This window comes from Colobus angolensis, unplaced genomic scaffold, assembly GCF_000951035.1.
Source record: "Colobus angolensis palliatus isolate OR3802 unplaced genomic scaffold, Cang.pa_1.0 Scaffold179, whole genome shotgun sequence".
Lineage (NCBI taxonomy): Eukaryota > Metazoa > Chordata > Mammalia > Primates > Cercopithecidae > Colobus > Colobus angolensis.
The window spans coordinates 88,122-107,100 of record NW_012114921.1 but is presented as its reverse complement, the minus strand read 5'-3'; the positions used below and the strand labels follow the sequence as shown (position 1 = coordinate 107,100).

The window sequence follows — 18,979 nt, the reverse complement described above, 5'->3', positions numbered from 1 at the left end:
ATGTTTGTTGGCTGCATAAATGTCTACTTTTGAGAAGTGTCTGTTCGTGTCCTTTGCCTACTTTTTGATGGGGTTGTTTTTTTCTTGTAAATTTAAGTTCCTTGTGGATTCTGGATGTTAGCCCTTTGTCAGATGGATGGATTGCACAAATTTTCTCCCATTCTGTATGTTGCCTGTTCACTCTGATGATAGTTTCTTTTGCTGTGCAGAAACTCTTTAGTTTAATTAAATCCTATTTGTCAATGTTGGCTTTTGTTGCAATTACTTTTGGTGTTTTAGTTGTGATGTCTTTGCCTATGGCTATGTCCTGAATGGTATTGCCTAGTTTTTCTTCTAAGGCTTTTATGGTTTTAGGTGTTACTTTTAAGTCTTTAACCCATCTTGAGTTAATTTTTGTATAAGGCTTAAGAAAGGGATCCAGTTTCAGTTTTCTGCATATGGCTAGCCAGTTTTCCCAGCACCATTTATTAAATAGGAAATCCTTCCCCTGTTGCTTGTTTTTGTCCTGTTTGTCGAAGATCAGGTGGTTGTAGATGTGTGGTGTTATTTCTGAGCACTCCGTTCTGTTCCATTGGTCTATTTGTCTATTTTGGTACCAGTACCATGCTGTTTTGGTTACTGTAGCCTTGTAGTATAGTTTGAAGTCAGGTAGCATGATACCTCCAGCTTTGTTCTTTTTGCTTAGGATTGCCTTAGCTCTACGGGCTCTTTTTTGGTTCCATACAAAATTTAAAGTACTTTCTAATTCTGTGAAGAAAGTTAATGGTAGCTTGATGGGAATAGCATTGAATCTGTAAATTACTTTGGGCAGTATGCACATGCTGTTTTATCTGCCTGTCTCATCTCTTCCCACTGGTTACCTGGTTGAAATCCAGGTCAGTCAGTATCCACTTGGTAAAGCTTTCTGTTTTCGCCCTCAATATCTCCCAACTGGTTACTGACTCCTTATTGCTACCTCTAAATCTTATACATTTTAAAAAGTGTATCACTTTAAATTTTATTCTCTGTTAGATTTTGAGCTCTTTGAAGTTACCATTTGAGTCTTATTCATCTTTTTTTCCACAATACCTAGCGTAGTGTCTAGCATATTATAGGAGTCACATCATAGGTTCACAATAAATGTTTCTCATGTTGCTGAATTTATTGAATTAAATTTATTTGTTCATATTTTTAGTGTCTAGCACAGTGCCCAGCAGATGTTCAATAAATGTTGGTTGGAATTTTTTTTTTTTTTTTTTCAGATAGGGTCTCGCTCTGTTTCCTAGGCTGGAGTGCAGTGGTGTGATCTCAGCTCACTGCAACCTCTGCCTCCCAGGTTCAAGCAACTCTTCCACTTCAGCCTAACATGTAGCTGGGAGTACAGGTGCATGTGCCACCATGCCGGTCTAATTTTTTGTAGTTTTGGTAGAGATGGGGTTTCACCATGTTGGCCAGGCTGGTCTCTAACTCCTGACCTCAAGTGATCCACCCGCCTTGGCCTCCCAAAATGCTGGGATTACAGGTGTGAGCCACCATGCCCCAGCCTGTTTGTTGGATTTTACCAAACATAAACAGAAACCAAAGATTTTAGTGCTTTCCTCTATTCCCACTTAAAGGTCATCTCCTAAATTTTTTTTTTTTTTTGAGAAGGAGTCTTGCTCTGTTGCTGTCTTTGCTCACTGCAACCTCTGCCTCCTGGGTTCAGATGATTCTTCTGCCTCAGCTTCCCAAATAGCTGGGACTGCAGGCATATGCCACTACACCCGGCTAATTTTTGTATTTTTAGTAGAGACAGAGTTTCACTATGTGGGCCAGACTCGTCTCAAACTCCTGACCTTGTGATCCACCTGTGTCGGCCTCCCAAAGTGCTAGGATTGTAGGCGTGAGCCACCGCGCCTGGCCCTAAATCTTTACTTGAGCAGTACATTAACACCTTTACAGTTTTTTATCCTTTCTGAATTTTCTTAAGATTTTTGGTATTTATATATTGGTTGCGAGAAATAATCACTAAATTAACAATTGGTGAAAACTATGCTTTGTTGGACTTCAGTTTTTTTTAGATGAAATCTGCTCTTGAGCCCATAGTAAACTTTTCATTTCAGATATACTGTTCAACTCCAGAATTTCCATCTGGTTCGGTTCTCTTCTCTGGTCTCTCTTTTCTCTTTTCGAGACAGAGTCTGGTTCTATTGCCCAGGCTGGAGTACAGTGGCATGATCTTGGCTCACTGCGACCTCTGCCTCCTGGGTTCAAGTGATTCTCCTGCCTCAGCCTTCTGAGTAGCTGGTACTACAGGTGCCTGCCACCATGCCTGTCTAATTTTTGTATTTTTAGTAGAGACATGGTTTCACCATGTTGGCCAGGGTGGTCTTGAACTCCTGACCTTAAATGATCCACCTGCCACAGCCTCTCAAAATGCTGAGATTACAGATGTGAACCACTGCGCCTGGCCGGTCAATTGATTTTTAACAGAGATGCAAATGTAATTCAGTGGAGAGCAGATATATTTTCATTAAATGATGTTGGCACAATTACACATATTCATATGTAAGAAAATGAACCTTTTATCCTAAGTGAATTAACACAGAAACAGAAAACCAAAAACCACATATTTTCACTTATATGTGGGACCTAAATATTGGGTACACATGGACAAAGAGATGGGAACAATAGACACTGGGGATTCCAAAAGTAGATAGGAAAGGAGGCAAGGGTTGAAAAACTACCTGTTTGGTAACCTGGTCACTATTTGGGAGATGGGTTCAATAGAAGCCCAAACCTCAGCATCATGCAATATATCCATGAAATGAATGAACTTAGCACATGTACCCTCTGAATCTAAAATTAAAAAAATAAAGAAAATGAAACTTGAGCCATACTTGGTACCGTGTGCAAAAATTTACTCAAAACAGATTGTAGATAAATGTAAAATTTATAAAACTTATAGAGAAAATAGAGAAGAAAACCTTTGCAAATCATGTACCTAAGAACTTGTAACCAGATTATATAAGGAATGGAACTCTCAGAACTCAGCAGTAAGAGAAAGAAATTTTAATGGGCAAAAGACTTCAATTGACACTTTCTTAAAGAGTACATATGGATGGCAATTAAACATATGAAAAGATGTTCAACATCATTAGCCATTAGGCAAATGCAAATTAAAACCACAATGAGATGCCAGTGCATCCCTGTAAGAATAGCAGAAAAAACAAAACCTGAAAAAAATGACAATACAAAGTGTTTACAAGGATATCAAGAAACTGGAATTCCCATACATTGCTGGTGGGAATGTAAAGAGGTGCAGCCATGTTAGAAAACAGTTTGGCAGTTTTTACAATAAAGTTAAATATGTACTTATTTTATGTCCTAGCAATCTCACTTCTATATAATCACCCAAGACAAACGTAAATCCAGTACATGAATGTTGACAGTGGCTTTATTCTCTAGTACCTGAACAATGCACATAATAGTCTTTCCATAAATATTGTTGAATAAATGAATGACTTACTATGATAATTATTGAGATTGAGGTTTTTTTATATTTGATTGTCATTAGTCTCTGTGATAGGCAAATGATATTTACTTGATAAGCTTTTTTATCAAATAATATGATTATGACTTCTATGACAATGTATCCCAATGATATGATCAATTCTTTTAAAAAGAAAGGTGGTAGAATATACAAACTTGATTATACAAAGACAGTAACACTGTATGTGGTACAGACCTTTAAGTACTGTATTATATTGAGATTTAGATTAATTTTTAAAAATCTTAAAAGATATATTTGACTTCTCTCTCTTTTTTTTTTTTAAATAATTTGTTTTTTAGAATCACTAGAATAACAATGTTTGCTCCGATGCAAAATCTCTGGACCCATTTAAAGATCTGTGTTCGAGATTGAAAACTGGCAGCCTTTGAGTGAATTTGATTCTTAGATCTGTTTTCTTTGGCCTGCACAGTATTGGTCAAACAGAATATTTACAAACATTGGATAAGCATTTCACTCATAGCAGCCACTGACTGTAATTGGTAGTGTCTACACCTTACAGAGAAGAATTATGGTTTCCAGTTTGCCACGGTTCCCACTAGTCTCTATTGTTTACCCAACAGTGAGGCCAAATGTTGGTTGCCGTGTCACTGTGCTTGTGCTTTTGTTTTTCTTATACATGGATCTCTCATTCACTTATGATACTTCTTGCCCTACAGTCTGTTATTTTATGATAACAGACCAAATTTAAAAGACAAAAATGTTAAAAACATCCACCTTATCACTTGTTAACATGGTTATTTTCTTAGTGTCTTCATTGGCTGCTCTGGCATGGAGCTGATATCACACACGTAACAGCGAGAGGCTGGGCAGCATCTCACATAGCTGCAATCAGGGGTCAGGATGCTTGTGTACAGGTAATAATACCTTATTACTTTTTTTCAGTAAGCTTGTTACTTTAACATAGTTCTATTGGGCTATTGCTATTATTCTAATTATTTGACTCAATAGATTTAGTTTTATGTTCTAAACAATAACTTACTGGATTCCACAACTCAGATATTCTGATACCAGCTATCCCCTTAAATAAATGGTATGCAACCGGAAATCCTTTTATCTCTGATGTAGTTGGCTATCTGGGTTGTTTTGTGAGATCTCACAGTCATGACCAGATTATCTCCTTTATAGCTTGCTGCTGTGGTCTGAATGTTTGTGTCCTCCAAAATAAATATGTTGAAATCTTAATCCCAACGTGATGATGTTAAGAGGTGAGGCCTTTTGGGAGGTTATTAGGTCATGAGGGGTTTGCCCTCATAAATGAGATTAATGTCCTTATGCAAGAGACCTCAGAGAGGTAGCTCACTAGCCTCTTCCACCATATGAGGATGCTGTGAGAAGGCACTATCCATGCAGAATGAGCCCTCACCAGACAGAATCTGCCAGCACCTTAATCTTGGACTTTCCAGCCTCCAGAACTGTGAGAAATAAATTTTTGTTGTTTATATGCTCCCTGGTTTGTGATATTTTGTTATAGTAGTCTAAACAGACTAAGACATTTGGCCATGCCTAAAATTTCATATTTAATGTATTGCCTGACCAGGGTGACACATTAATATATGGTGGGATCTAGTATATTAGAGTAATTATATTTATTCAGTGTTTTGAAATAGACTGGAATTTGGAGGAATACAGAGTCATATAAGCAAACAGTTGGTATTAGTCCATTCTCACACTGCTATGAAGAAATACCCGAGACTGGGTAATTTATAAAGAAAAAAAGTTTAGTTAACTCACAGTTCCACATGGCTGGGAATGCCTCAGGAAACTTACAATCATGGTGGAAGGGGAAGCAAACACGTCCTTCTTCACAGGATGGCAGGAAGAGAGAATTGCTGAGCAAAGGGGGAAAATTTTTCGCTTCTTATAAGACCATCAGATCTTGTGAGAACTCAGTCACTATCATGAGAACAGCACGGGGATAACCACCCCCTGATTCAGTTACCTCCCATGGTGTCCCTCCCATGACATGTGGAGGTTATGGGAACTACAATTCAAATGAGGTTTGAGGGGGGACACAGCCAATCCACATCACAGTTCCTGCCAGGAGGAAGCATGAGATTGTTTGAAGGGTCAGGAGCTCTACTCAGTGAGTTGCAAAACGATACAAAGCAAAATCTATGATTAAAGTTCTAGTGAAAAATACAGATGAGAAGAATTGTATAATTTAGGAGGAGGTAGAGGGATCATAAATGGAGGAAATAAAACATCAGTTAAGCCCAAAAGAGTGGGTTGATTTTAAAGATTAAGTGATGAGGAAGTATTATAGAGGCAGGCAATACATTAGGAGCAAATAAAAATAATAATTGTCATTCATTGAAGATTTATTGTGTGTCAGTCAGTCTCTCATGTGTCATTTCATCCAACACAAACAGTTCTATGAGTTCGCTTTTATATAGGTTACAAAACAGATTCAGAGTGTTAAGTACCTTGCCTAAGCAAGTGACAGAGCTAGGATTTGAACCTAGACTTGTCCTGTTCATCTCTATGCTATACTCCTGTAAGAAGCTTCTGAATTGGAAAATTGGGCTATGTTCAGAGGATATACCATTATGTTAGTTTGACTGAGTATAGATTATTTGTGGTGTGGACTGTTAAGAACCATGCTTGGGTAGACCAGTTTTGTAAAGTGCCTCAGAAATAGAATGAAGATTTTGGATTCATTTTATAGAAAGATAGTTTTTTCCCCCTCCTCAACCCTGTGATTACCTGGAAAGAAAAGAGAGGTTTTGTTTATGTTTTTGTTTTTTGGGACAGGGTCTTGCTCTGTCGCTCTGGCTGGAGCGCAGTGCCTTGGTCATGACTCACTGCAGCATCAACCTGCCGGGTCCAAGCGATAATCCCACCTCAGCCTCCCAAGTAGCTGAGACCACCAACATGCTTCACCACGCCTGGCTAATTGTTTTTGTAGAGATGTCTGTCGGGGGTTTCTCCCTATGTTGCCTAGGCTGGTCTTGAACTCAAGGGCTCAAGTGATCCTCCTGCCTTGGCCTTCCAAAATGCTGGGATTACAGGCATGAGCCACTGCATCTGGCTGTGAAAAGAGAGTTTCTATATACATTATATGTGTGTGTGCGTGTGTGTGTGTGTGAATATGTCTATATATATTTATACATACACATAAACATCCACATGGACATTAACAGGGGAATGAGATAATGAAAACAGTATTTCAGGGAATTATTCTAGCAAAATGTGTCCAGGATTACTAGGATGAAGGAAGAGTTTAAAGACAAGAAGGTCAGTTAGAGATTTTTTGCTGTAATCACTAACCAGAGAGGGTAAAAATAGGTGGTGGCAGAGGGAAAGAAAGAAAATGAGCTAAGATATCTTGCAAAGCAAACATTGACAGAGTGTAGTGAAAATTCAAATTTTGAGTCAGAATAACAGATAATTATGATGGAATGAATAGGGAAATCTGAAAAGCAAGGAACACTGGGAAGACAGATGTTGATTTCAATTTGGCATACGTTGAGTTTAATGTGTCTGTAGGTCATCCAGGTAGAAGAGGGTCCAGGCGGTTGAAAAGGGGGCTGGAGATAAAGATTACAGGAATGGTGAAGTATAGAAGAGTCTCAAACTCCTGGGCTCAAGTGATCCTTCCACCTTGGCCTCCCACAGTGTCAGGATTACAGGCATGAGCAACCGCTCCTGGCCGGGACTAATAATTCTTTTAAGCCAATTACTCTGTATATGGTATAACCCATATATAGAAACTGGGCCAATTGCAAATTCAGATGGGACCTCTTTAGATGTACTTAGAAACTTGATTTGGAGCTTAGAACTCGTCACTTTAATAATTAATTCTTTTATTGAGTCCAAAACCCTGTTAACCAAGGATTCTGCTTTTGAATTAGTGAACATTTAAATTTCAGTTTTATTAGGTTAGAATTAAAGAATTTAACTTAGTGGCTATCTGTGCTCATGAAAGATGTGTCTTATAAATTATATATACATGCTCAAATCAAAATGTAAAACCAATATTATAAATGTCTTCTAGGCAATGTTAAAACATTTTCTTGAGGCCAAAGTGGGTGGGAGCACATGCTGCTGGGAGTTGCTGGGAGTTGCTTGGCGGCATGGGGCTGAAGGCTAGCAAACCGAGTGATCATGTTGCACAAACAAATTTACTATTCTGACAAATATGGCGATGAGGAGTTTGAGTATCGACATGTCATGCTGCCCACAGACATAGCCAAGCTGGTCCGTAAAACCGATTTGATGTCTGAATCTGAATGGAGGAATCTTGGCATTCAGCAGAGTCAGGGATGGGTCCATTATATGATCCATGAACCAAAACGTCGCATCTTGCTATTCTGGCGCCCACTACCCAAGAAGCCAAAGAAAGGAAGCTGGCAAGCTGCTTTTCAGCCTCAAGCTTTACACAGCTGTCCTTACTTCCTAACATCTTTCTGATAATATTATTATGTTGCCTTCTTGTTTCTCACTTTGATATTTAAAATATGTTCCATACACTGTTTGAATGTGCTAGTAACTGCTTTGCTTCTTGAGTAGAGCCACCACCACCATAGCCCAGCCAGATGAGTGCTCTGTGGGACCCACAGCCTCAGCTGAGTATGATCCCAGAAGCCACAATGTGCTCTGTATCCAGAACACAGTTGGCAGATGGAGGAAGCATCTGAGTTTGAGATCATCGGTGTTACAGGGATCATGTAAACTTGCTGTTTTTGTTTTATCCTGCCAGGTGTTTTATCCTGCCAGGTTTTTGTTTTATCCTGCCAGGCGACTTGTGGATTTATGTTTTAGTGTACTGGAAACTTTCCATTTTATTCGAGAAATCTGTTCATGTTAAAAGCCTTGATTAGAGAGGATGTTTCTATAATCTTAAAAAACAAAACAAAACAAAACATTTTCTTAGTATTAGCTAAGAATTTCTTACGATTTGCTTGTAGCACACATGTAAGAACATACATAATTTAGCTATAGATTAATAAATTGCCTTTGTGTAATCTGCATCTGCATTTATGGTTTAACATCTATACTCATGTAAAGTCGTTCCTATTTCTCTATTTTTAGGCTCTTATAATGAATGGAGCAAATCTGACAGCCCAGGATGACCGGGGATGCACTCCTTTACATCTTGCTGCAACTCACGGACATTCTTTTACTTTACAAATAATGCTTCGAAGTGGAGTGGTGAGTGGCTCCTATTAACATGTGCTAATGTATGATAATGTAGATGGAATAGTATTTGGTAGTCTAGTTGTCTCTTCCTGACTTTTTAGATCTCTTATATGACTTTGGGAAGCTAATTTAATTTTTCTCTCTACCTTTTCTATCTTTAAACATAGAAGCAATAATTCAGACAAATCTTCTCTTCTCCCCCAAAAAACAATTTAGTATTACAAAGTACTTGAGAGGTTTTGGGTTCTTCATGCTAGTTCAGAGTTTAACTGGTTACGAAGCTTCAAACAAATCTTAACCAGGTGATTGTAAATCTTTATGAATTTTTGTATGTCTACCTATGTGTTTGTTTTGAAACTCTTATTTCATATACTGATTTAGAAAGTGATTTATTTCTTCAGAAATTTTGTTTATTGCAATATTTAATTTTATCTCTAGTAGTTGTAATAAATAACATAGAAGAAGAGAACTACATATATTGAAGACATTGTGGTGAGAGTTGGTGTTTCTATAGTTTAAGAAAGAGTGAAAACTTATTGAATATTTTTTATTAATTCTGTTTATATTCTCAATGATAGTATTTGATCATTCAATCTATCCCTTTCATTTTATTGGTCAGGAATCTGACTGGTAAGATGACTAGTTAAGTTCCTTTTTAAAAACTATTTTATTTGACTCGTTCTTTTGAAAAGCCTGTTGTATAAAATTTTACTAGTATTTTATTAGCTCATATATTCAAATTAGTGGTTGCAGTGCATTTTTCTATTATGTTAAGTGTTTGCCTTCTTGTATTAAGAGCAGCCTCCAATTCTTATTTATAGAATTAAGCTGCTAGGTTTAGTATTTTCCCTACAAAATAGGGAGAAACTAAGTCCTTGTGAATGTTACCTCTAGGATCCCAGTGTGACCGATAAGAGAGAATGGAGACCTGTACATCATGCAGCTTTTCATGGACGGCTTGGCTGCTTGCAACTTCTTGTTAAATGGGGTTGTAGCATAGAAGATGTGGACTGCAATGGAAACCTTCCAGGTATTTTAAATAAAGCAAATCTTTTAGTTTTTCACTGATGTAAACTTTTAAATGTTTGATCTTGTTTAAGAAATTTAAACTGTTGGCTGAGCATGGTGGCTTACACCTATAATCTCAGCACTCTGAGAGGCTGAGGCAGGAGGATCACTTGAGGCCAGGAGTTTGAGACCAGCCTGGGCAACATTGTGAGACCCTCTCTCTACAAAAAAATAAAAAAGTGAAAGAAAGAAGAAAGCTGGGTGTTGTGGTGTGTGCCTATAGTCTAACTTCTTGGGAGGCTGAGGATTTGGGAGCCCAGGGATTGGAGGCTACAGTGAGCTGTGATTGTACCATCGCACTTCAGTACAACAAAGTGAGACCCCATCTCTTAAAAAATAAAGACATTGAAACCAATTATTCTGTTAGTCCCTCACAAAATGAAGTAGTGTATATGTTGACATGAACATTTTTTATCTTACATCACACCCATCTTATGTACCTTAAATTTGATTGATTTTTTTCTGGAACCATATCGGCAAAAGATAAATTGGCAAAATTAAACATTGATTTGCTCTTCCTGCCAGCAGTTTCCTTCATCTGCTATCTAGTGTTTTTATTTCTTAACTTCACCTCTCTCTGCCTCATAGACAACTTATTTATTTTTAAATTTTTAATTTTTTTTTGATAGGGTCTTGCTCTGTTGCCCAGGCTGGAGTGGCAATGGTGTGCTCTCAGCTCACTGCAACCTCTGCCTCCCAGGTTCAAGTGATTCTTATGTCTCAGCGTCCTTCATAGCTGGGTTTCAGGCACCTGCCACCACGCCTGGCTACTTTTTGTATTTTTAGTAGAGAGGGAGTGTCACCATGTTGGCTAGGATGGTCTCGAACTCCTGGCCTCAAGAGATCTCCTTGCCTCGGCTTCCCAAAGTGCTGGAATTGCAGGCAGGAGCCACCGCACCTGGCCCAAAGTTTTCATTTTTTAAACAGTACTGCATAAATGGAGGATACTAGTTAATTTGCTACTTCAGTTGTCTAACCTACAGTAAAGTGGCCAGTGGAGACCTAGACTCCACCTTCTTTAAAAAGTGGTCTAGAAATTCTAAAGAATTCTAAAGAATAGATCACAGTGAGATTGGAGTGAAAATGAATGAAAAATTAAAGAAGCAAACACAGAAAGAGGAGGGGCAGAATAATATGAACAGGACTGATCAAATCACTTTGCTATTTAGAACCTCCCTGGATCCCTGTGGAGCCTCTGATTCCTTGGCTTGGCATGCTGGACTTACATAATTTGGCTCCTACCTATCTGCGTGGCCTCATCTTTCTATATCTTTACATTACTGTCCATGATCATTTTGCTTTTTTCTGAAGTTCATCTTTCAGTGTTCATCTTTCAGTGTTCATTTAGTGAAGTCTTTTGGTATGAACTTTTCAATTTTTGTGTATCTGAAAATTTATTTTGTTCTCATTCTTTTTACTTTGTATTTTGTAAGTTTTTTTTTTGTTTGTTTAAAGTAAAATTTAAATTAAAGTCTCAAAAAACAAAAAGCCCCTCTCTCGGCACTGCCTACAGAGGTGGCAGCCATCTCCTCTTCGGCATCACGGCCACCCTTAGACCCCTTGTGAAGCCCAAGATCATCAAAAAAGAGAACTAAGTTCATCCGGCACCAGACTGACCGATATGTCAGAATTAAGTGTAACTGGCAGAAACTCAGAGGTATAGACAACAGGGTTCATAGAAGGTTCAAGGGTCGATCTTGATGCCCAACATTGGTTGTGGGAGCAACAAAAAAAACAAAGCACATGCTGCCCAGTGGCTTCTGGAAGTTCCTGGTCCACAATGTCAAGGAGCTGGAAGTGCTGCTGCAACAAATCTTACTGTGCTGAGATGTTTCCTCCAAGAACCGCAAAGCCATTGTGGAATGAGCTGCCCAGCTGGCCATCATAGTCACCAACTCCAGTGCCAGGCTGCGCAGTGAAGAAAATGAATAGCTACCTCATGTGCATACTTTACGTTTAAATAAAACTGTAAAACCTGCAAAGAAAACCCAAAAAACCAAAAACCAAAAAAAAAAATTCTTTTGTGCTAGGCTTCCTTCACTTTTTCAGACTGCTTTCAATTGCTCCATTTTCGCATATGGTATTATTTATGGTATTATTAGTTTTTCTTTAGTTTTAGTCTTTCTGATGGATGTATCTCATTGCAGTTTCAAATTTATATTTTTCCTGATGACTAAAAATGTCAAACATCATTTCATATTTTTAATGGCTATTTGGTTATTTTTTTTGTGAAGTAGTTCAGATCTTTTGCCTATTAGCTGTTGGAGTATGTCTTTTTCTTATTGAGTCATAGGAGTTCTTTATATATTCTAGATACAAGCCCTTTGTCAGTTACATTTATTACCAATATCTTTTCATGCAAATATCTTTCTAATCTTTCTACTCTATGGCTTGCTCTTTCATTCTTTGGTATTTTTTGATAAATAGAGGTTTTAATTTTTTTTTTTTTAAATGGAATCTTGGTCTGTTGCACAGGCTGGAGTGCAGTGGCACAGTCTTGGCTCACTGCAACCTCTGCCTCCTGGGTTCAAGCAATTCTCCTGCCTCAGCCTCCCGAGTAGCTGGGATTACAGGCGTGTGCCACCATACCTGGCTAATTTTTGTATTTTTGGTAGAAACAGAGTTTCACCATGTTGGCCAGGCTGGTCTCGAACTCCTGATGTTGTGATCCACCCACCTTGGTGTCCCAAAGTGCTGGGATTACAGGTGTGAGCCACAACACTTGGCCAGAGGTTTTAATTTTAATGTAATCCATTTTAATAATCTCTTCCTTTGTAGTTAGTGCTTTTTGTACTTTCCCTATTCTGTGACCATGAAGACATTCCTTTATGTTATCTTTTAGAAATGTTATTATCTTACTTTCACATTTATATTCCCAATCCTCCTAGAACTGACTTTTCTGTGTGTAATACAAGGTAGGGGTCAGTTTTATTTTTGTATTGTCCTTTATCAAGTATACTTGATCATTTTTGTTAGTCTTGTCTGGTCATTAAAAAATCCAATTGTTTCTTTAAACAGGTATAATTCTTTTATTTATAACCAGGTAGAGTATTTATAATAATATAGATGTTAAGAAAGAATGTGGCCTTAGGTCTAGACTGCTTGTGTTCAAATCACTCTCATAAAATTATTTTTTATTGATAAGTGTACATATTTTTGGTGTACGTGTGATAATTTGATACATTCATGTAATGTATAAAGATCAAATCAAGGTAATTGGGGTAGCCATCCCTTAAATAGTTCTTTTCTTTATGCTAGAAACATTCGAATAATTTTTTTCTAGTTATTTTGAAATACACGCTAGATTATGGTTAACTATAATCACCCTACTGATCTGTCAAACACTAGATCTTATTTCTTCTACCGAATTTTATATTTGTACCCATTAATCAACTTCTGTTCTTCCTCTCTCCATGCTACCCTTCTGGCCTTTGATAACCACCAATCAATTTACTCTCTATCTTCATGAAACCAGCATATTTTAGCTCCCACATATGAATGAAAACATATAATATTTGTCTTTCTGTGCTTGACTTATTTTACTTAACATGATGACCTCCAATTCCATCCATCTTGTGGCAGTGAGAGTATTTCATTCATTTTTGTCTGAATCATATTCCATTGTGAATATACATTACATTTTCTTTATTCATTCATCATTGATGTACACTTAGGTTGATTCCATATTTTGGCTATTGTGAATAGTGTATTAATACACATGAGAGTGCAGCTATCTCTCTGATATAATGACATTTTTTTCTTGTGGATATATACACAGTAGTGGAATTAACTTATAGTTTATAATATATAAATCTAGCTACTCTTGTTTGTTTTTTTCTTCTAGTTGCATGGAATATCTTTTCCATTCCTTCACTTTCAATCTATGTGTATCTTTATAGATGAAGTGGGTTTTTTGTAGGCAGCATGTAGTTGGGTCATGTTTCTTTATACTCTGTGCCTTTTAATTGGAGAGTTAAGTCTATGGACATTCAGTGTTGTTATTGGTAGGTAAAGACTTACATACAGCTGCCATTTTGTTGCTTGTTTTCTGGTTGTTTTGTAACTCCTATGTTCCTTTCTTCTTGTCTTTCTTTGTGGTTAAGTGGTTTTCTCTGGTAGTATGTTTTATTTTCTTGCTCTTTATTTTTTAGTAAATATAGGTTTTGCATTGTAGTTACCATGAGTCTTACATTTTATAGATAAAACAGATTATTTTAAAGAGATGACAACTTACCTTAGGTCACAAAGAAAGGAATAGAAACAAGGAAAAACCAAAATGCCCTACATGTTAACTGTTTCTCCCACATTTTGCCTTTTTATTGTCTCTATTTACATATTTTTGAGGCTTTTTTGGTTTTTTTTTGAGATGGAGTCTCGCTCTGTTACCCAGGCTGGAGTGCAGTGATGCGATCTTGGCTCACTGCAACCTTCTCCTCCTGGGTTCCAGAGATTTTCCTGCCTCAGCCTCCTAAGTAGCTGGGTTACAGGCACCCACCCCCATGCCTGGCTAATTTTTGTATTCTTCATAGAGATGGGGTTTCACCATGTTGGCCAGGCTGGTCTCGAACTCCTGACCTCAAGTGATCCACTCTCCTTGGCCATCCAAAGTGCTGGGATTACAGGTGTGAGCCACTGCGTCCCACTTATTTATATATTTTTGTATTTCCTATCTCTTAACAGGTTGCTATAGCTATTATTGTTTTTGTTAGATTTGTCTTTTAGTCTTCATACTGGAGTTATCACACACCACAGTTAACGTTATTGGAGTATTCTAGGGTTGTCCATGTTTTTAATTTCACCAGTGATTTTTATACCTTCAAATGTTTTCCATTTACACATTAGTGTTTCTTCCTGATTGAAGAACTCCCTTTAACATTTCTTATAAGATGGTTCTGGTGATCGTAAACTCTCTCAGCTTTTGTTTGTCTGGGAAAGGCTTTCTGTCTTTTTCTTTTTTTTTTTGGTGTTAGGAATATTTTAACCATATATCTTCAATATTATCCATCCAGGACCAAAGTAAGTTCTGATGCAGGAAATGAGTGAGTTTCACAGCTTTCTGAGCCCCTACTTGACCCAGGAAGCCCAGCTAGCCCCTCCTCTGAGTTCCCCGTCTAAAACAGGATACCCCAACTGCTATTGGGAACTGGGCGGCAGTCGTTCTGGCTACTTCCTGCTGGTTAGGGGCGAAGAAGGGGTCCTGCGGTTGTGGTGTCCTCCAGAGGGGAACATTTTAGGCCAGTCAGGGACCAGCAGGTCGATCTAGGGGTCCTCGGTAGAAGCCGTGAGTTGAGCTCATTTGAGGTTCCATTTGTAAGAGCATTTGTAGCTTGATGGCCTTGATCCTGGAGGAAACAAATTTGACAAGGAGGTTAAAAATGCAAGGCCCAAAGACGAGTAATAATAGGATGGCTGTCACAGGGCCTAGAAAAGGGAGGAGCCCAGATATCCATTGGTTAAACATATTCCAGGGTACTGAATGTTCAAGCTCCTTCTCCTCTTTTAAATGTCTAACAATATCCTGTAATTTTTTGTGAACTTCAGGTTTTAAGGGACATTGCCTTTGATAAGGAAAAGTGGTGGGGTCTTTTAGCCTGATTTGAATTGAATGGGCATTCTTTGTCTTTCCGAATTGTCCTTCTAAGGCCCAGACTTCAGAGTTGATTCCTTCTTCAAATAGGGGACAACGAATGGGTAATTTATTCTTTATATTCATGTAGATAATAGCCCCAGCTTTGGCTAATATGTCCCTTCCTAATAAGGGTGTGGGACTTTTGGGCATAACAAGAAAGGCATGTGAAAAGAGCAAAGTCTCCTAATTGCAGCCGAGGAGGTGAGAGTAATACCTGGTTAGTCTGTCCTAAGATTCCTGGAATAGTAATGGACTTTGAGGACAGTCATCTGGGGCAGGAGATTAAAACTGAGATGGCCGTGCCAGTGTCCAGGAGGAAGTCCACTTCCTGGCCCTAAATGGTCAGACTTACCTGGGGCTCTGTGAGGGTGATGGCTTGCCCTGGCCACCCTCAGGCCTGTTGCTGAATCATCTGGTTGGGCTTCTGGCCCAGATGGCCTTCGTCCTCTGGGGCAGTGTGCCTTCCAGTGATTGCCTTGGCGTATTGGACATGGGCGAGGGGGCTGTTTGTTTCTGGTTAGACAATCTTCCTTAAAGTGTCCTTGCAAACCACACTGATAACAAGCCCTACTAGGAAATTGGCTCGCTCCTCTTTTAGTTGCCTCTGAGCCACCAGGGTCTGCCTGTCTGAGGGCCATGACTAAGGCTGTAGCCTTTTTCTTATCTCGCTTTTCCCTTTTGGCCTGTTCCTCTTGGTCCCTGTTATAGAACACCGAGGTTGCCAGGTTTAATAATGCCTCCAAATTTTGTTCGGGGCCTAAGGCAAACTTTTGGAGTTTTCTCCTAATGTCAGCCGCTGATTGGGTGATAAATTTATCCTTTAGAATCAGTTGGCCTTCCAGGGAGTCCGGAGTTAGGGAGGTGTGCTTTCTTAGGGCCTCCCTTAGTTTTCTAGAAAAGCCGAAGGGTTTTCCTCTTTTTCTCTGCATAATTGTGGATAACATTGAGTAGTTCATAGGCTTTTTCGTAGTCTTCCTCAACCCTTCTAAAATGCAAGTTAGCAAATGCCTGTGGCTCCAATCTGCATGATTTGAGTCAGTCCTAATAAGGGTCTACAGTGGGTACTGTCTGTTGCCCTGTGGGGAATTTTTCCTTTTCCTCCAGGGTCATTCGATCATTTACCTGGCTAAGATACCATAAATCTCCAAATTGCTGGGCTGCTGCTAAAGCTGCCTCCTTTTCAGTAGGACTTAAGGTCTGATTAAGGAACAACATGATGTCCTTCCATGCTAGATCAAAGGACTGCCCTAACCCTTGTAAAACATCTATATAGGGATCATCCGAGAATTTCCCTAAATCTGCCTTTATTTGTTTTAAATCTGAGAATGAGAAGGGTGCATGAAAGTGAATGGGCCCAAATTCTCCTCCTACTGTTTGTAAGGGACATAGTTTGGGTGCCTGGTTTGTGGAGTTTGTGTTCTCTTTCTGGGGTGCCTTTAACACTTTGGTGGGGCTGGATGGAGGAGAGTCAGTGGGGGAGGAGAGTGGGGCTGAGGGAAGAGGCCCTGAGTATAGAGGTAACTGTGAGCCTCTGTCATTTGGGCAAAGCTTGCAGGCTTGGCACAGGGCAGTATTGTCATGAAGGGCAAAGAAAGCCTGTACATAAGGAACTTCACTCCATTTACCTTCTTGTTTACAGAAAAGAGCTAGTTGTAGAAGGATGTTATAATTAATACTTCCCTCAGGGGACCAAGTTTCTCCATTTTGTAAGGAATACTGTGGCCAGGCAGTGGTACAGAAGAAAATTAGCCATTTCTTTTTTAAGGTTTCAGGGTCAAATTTATCCCAGTAATTCAGGATACATCTTAAGGGAGTGTCCGGTTTGGAAGGTGTGGTGCTTATCTGGAATTTTAAACACAGGGATGTTCGCACCCTGGTTAGTCCTGGGACTTGTCTTCCCTAAGGGCATCCCCTAAGGGTCAGGTCCAATTGTGTTCAAAGCTCATGGTCCCTTTTCCTGAGCTCTTCATCTACCGGATTTAACCATGCTTACCGGCAGGATGGAAACTTCCTTGCCCCTGCTGTGCACCTGTTGACCACTAAATGGGGCACAAGGACTGTTGGATTTACTGTGGTCCTTCTGCCAATGCGTCCTACCTGTTCCAGGGTGGCAAGGCCTAGGTTTGGGACACCACTGATGCTTGCATGCTAAAGTCCAATTTATGTGGTCCTGGCTATAAAACTGTCCTTCAAGGAGAAATCTCTGACTTAGTGACAGGAGGTGTATAGTAAGCTTAAAGGGGGTGGTGGATGTCTTCTAGGCCAGGGCCGAGAGAACAGCTGCTGTACTTTAGCCTTCTGTCCCCACTTGCCATCAAAGGAGTAAGCCCCCCTCTCAAGGTGGTACCAGTATCCTGTGTCCCAACTGACTGTATTTTCTTCCCTCTAATACCAATTATTGAATGGTTGAAACAACAATGGCTTTAAGACCCGTGCCTATGTACCACAGATTGTACTTGAGAGGCCCCAAGAAAGGGGTAAGTTTATCTGGGGAGCAATGGAAGAAATGTCCTAAGGCTTTTCTACTATCCACATGAAAATTACAGACCTGTCTTTAAATTGTCCTGATGTGGGGGACCATACACTATGGTGGGGAACTGGCCCTTCAAAATGGCCATGAAATGGTGACACTTGCCTAAACCCTGGGAGGGCACCATGAACAGGGATCTTCTGGGCACCACCCCAAGAATTCAAGACTTCTAAATAGGGAATCTTGATCCTGCCTACTAGGGGGAATAACCTTGCTTGTGAGATGAGGAAAGAAGTCTAGCCGGCAGACATTAGGACCCAGGAGGCAGGAGGCAGGAGACAGATGTGGTCTTTAGTGTGGTGGCTGTGCTAATTGCCTTTAAGTGGCTGACAGGTGCCCGGTATTTAGCCTCTGAATTCTAAGGAAGGACAGGACGGAATAGGAAGCGAAAGAGGTCTGATTGTACTCACCACGTGACGATGTAGATGCCTTTCCTGGAGACTCCTGGCTGCCTCGCAAAATGTAACACCTAAGTTTCTTGCCTAGCCACGCCAAAGAATTGGTGTGGCAGCTGACTGCGGTGAGTCACGAACCAATAGAGAGAAAAAGCTGTAGGCTTTATTGAGCAGAGTGAAAGTATGAAGCTTCCACAGCGTGGAAGGGGCCCAGAACGGGTAGCCCTTCTGTCTTCTTTATAGTTGAAGAAGCTTTGCTGGATTCTTGGATGGCAGGATTTTGTTTTGTTTTGTTTTGTTTTTTTCCTTTCAGCACTTTGAAAAGGTCCTGTTCCTTCCTGACCTGTGTGGTTTTTCTTGAGAAGTTTTTTGCCAGACAAACTGGGGCTCCTTTATATGTTTTTTGTTTCTTTATTGTTTCTGCTTTTAAGATCCTTCCTTTGTCTTTGACCTTTGAGAGTTTGATTATTATATGCCTTGGGTAGTCTTACTAGGGTTGAATCTGTTTGGTGTTCTGAGACCTTACTATTTGTGGATATTTATATTTATCTCAAGCTTCAGAAAGTTTTCTGTTATTATTTCTTTGGATAAACTTTCTACCACTTGTTCTTGCTCACTTTCTCTTGAACACCAGTAATTCTTAGACTTGGTCTTTTGAGATAATTTTCTTTTTTTTTTTTTTTTTT

At 39.4% G+C, this 18,979-nt stretch overlaps 1 protein-coding gene across 3 annotated transcripts in view; it reads left to right on the top strand.

Annotated features, from left to right (window-relative positions):
* ANKRD42 (ankyrin repeat domain 42) overlaps positions 1 to 18,979 on the top strand; it is a 78,781-nt gene that overhangs the window by 6,315 nt on the left and 53,487 nt on the right. Inside the window, exons 3-6 of one of the 3 annotated variants that reach the window (XM_011938891.1) lie at positions 4,279 to 4,386; positions 8,564 to 8,683; positions 9,566 to 9,701; positions 11,255 to 13,469. In XM_011938891.1, coding sequence (XP_011794281.1) covers positions 4,279 to 4,386; positions 8,564 to 8,683; positions 9,566 to 9,701; positions 11,255 to 11,334 — 444 coding nt within the window. In that variant the 3' untranslated portion in view covers positions 11,335 to 13,469. Of the gene's footprint in view, positions 1 to 4,278; positions 4,387 to 8,563; positions 8,684 to 9,565; positions 9,702 to 10,908; positions 13,470 to 18,979 lie in introns of those variants that run through there. The other 2 variants (XM_011938890.1, XM_011938888.1) reach the window with 2 other exon arrangements.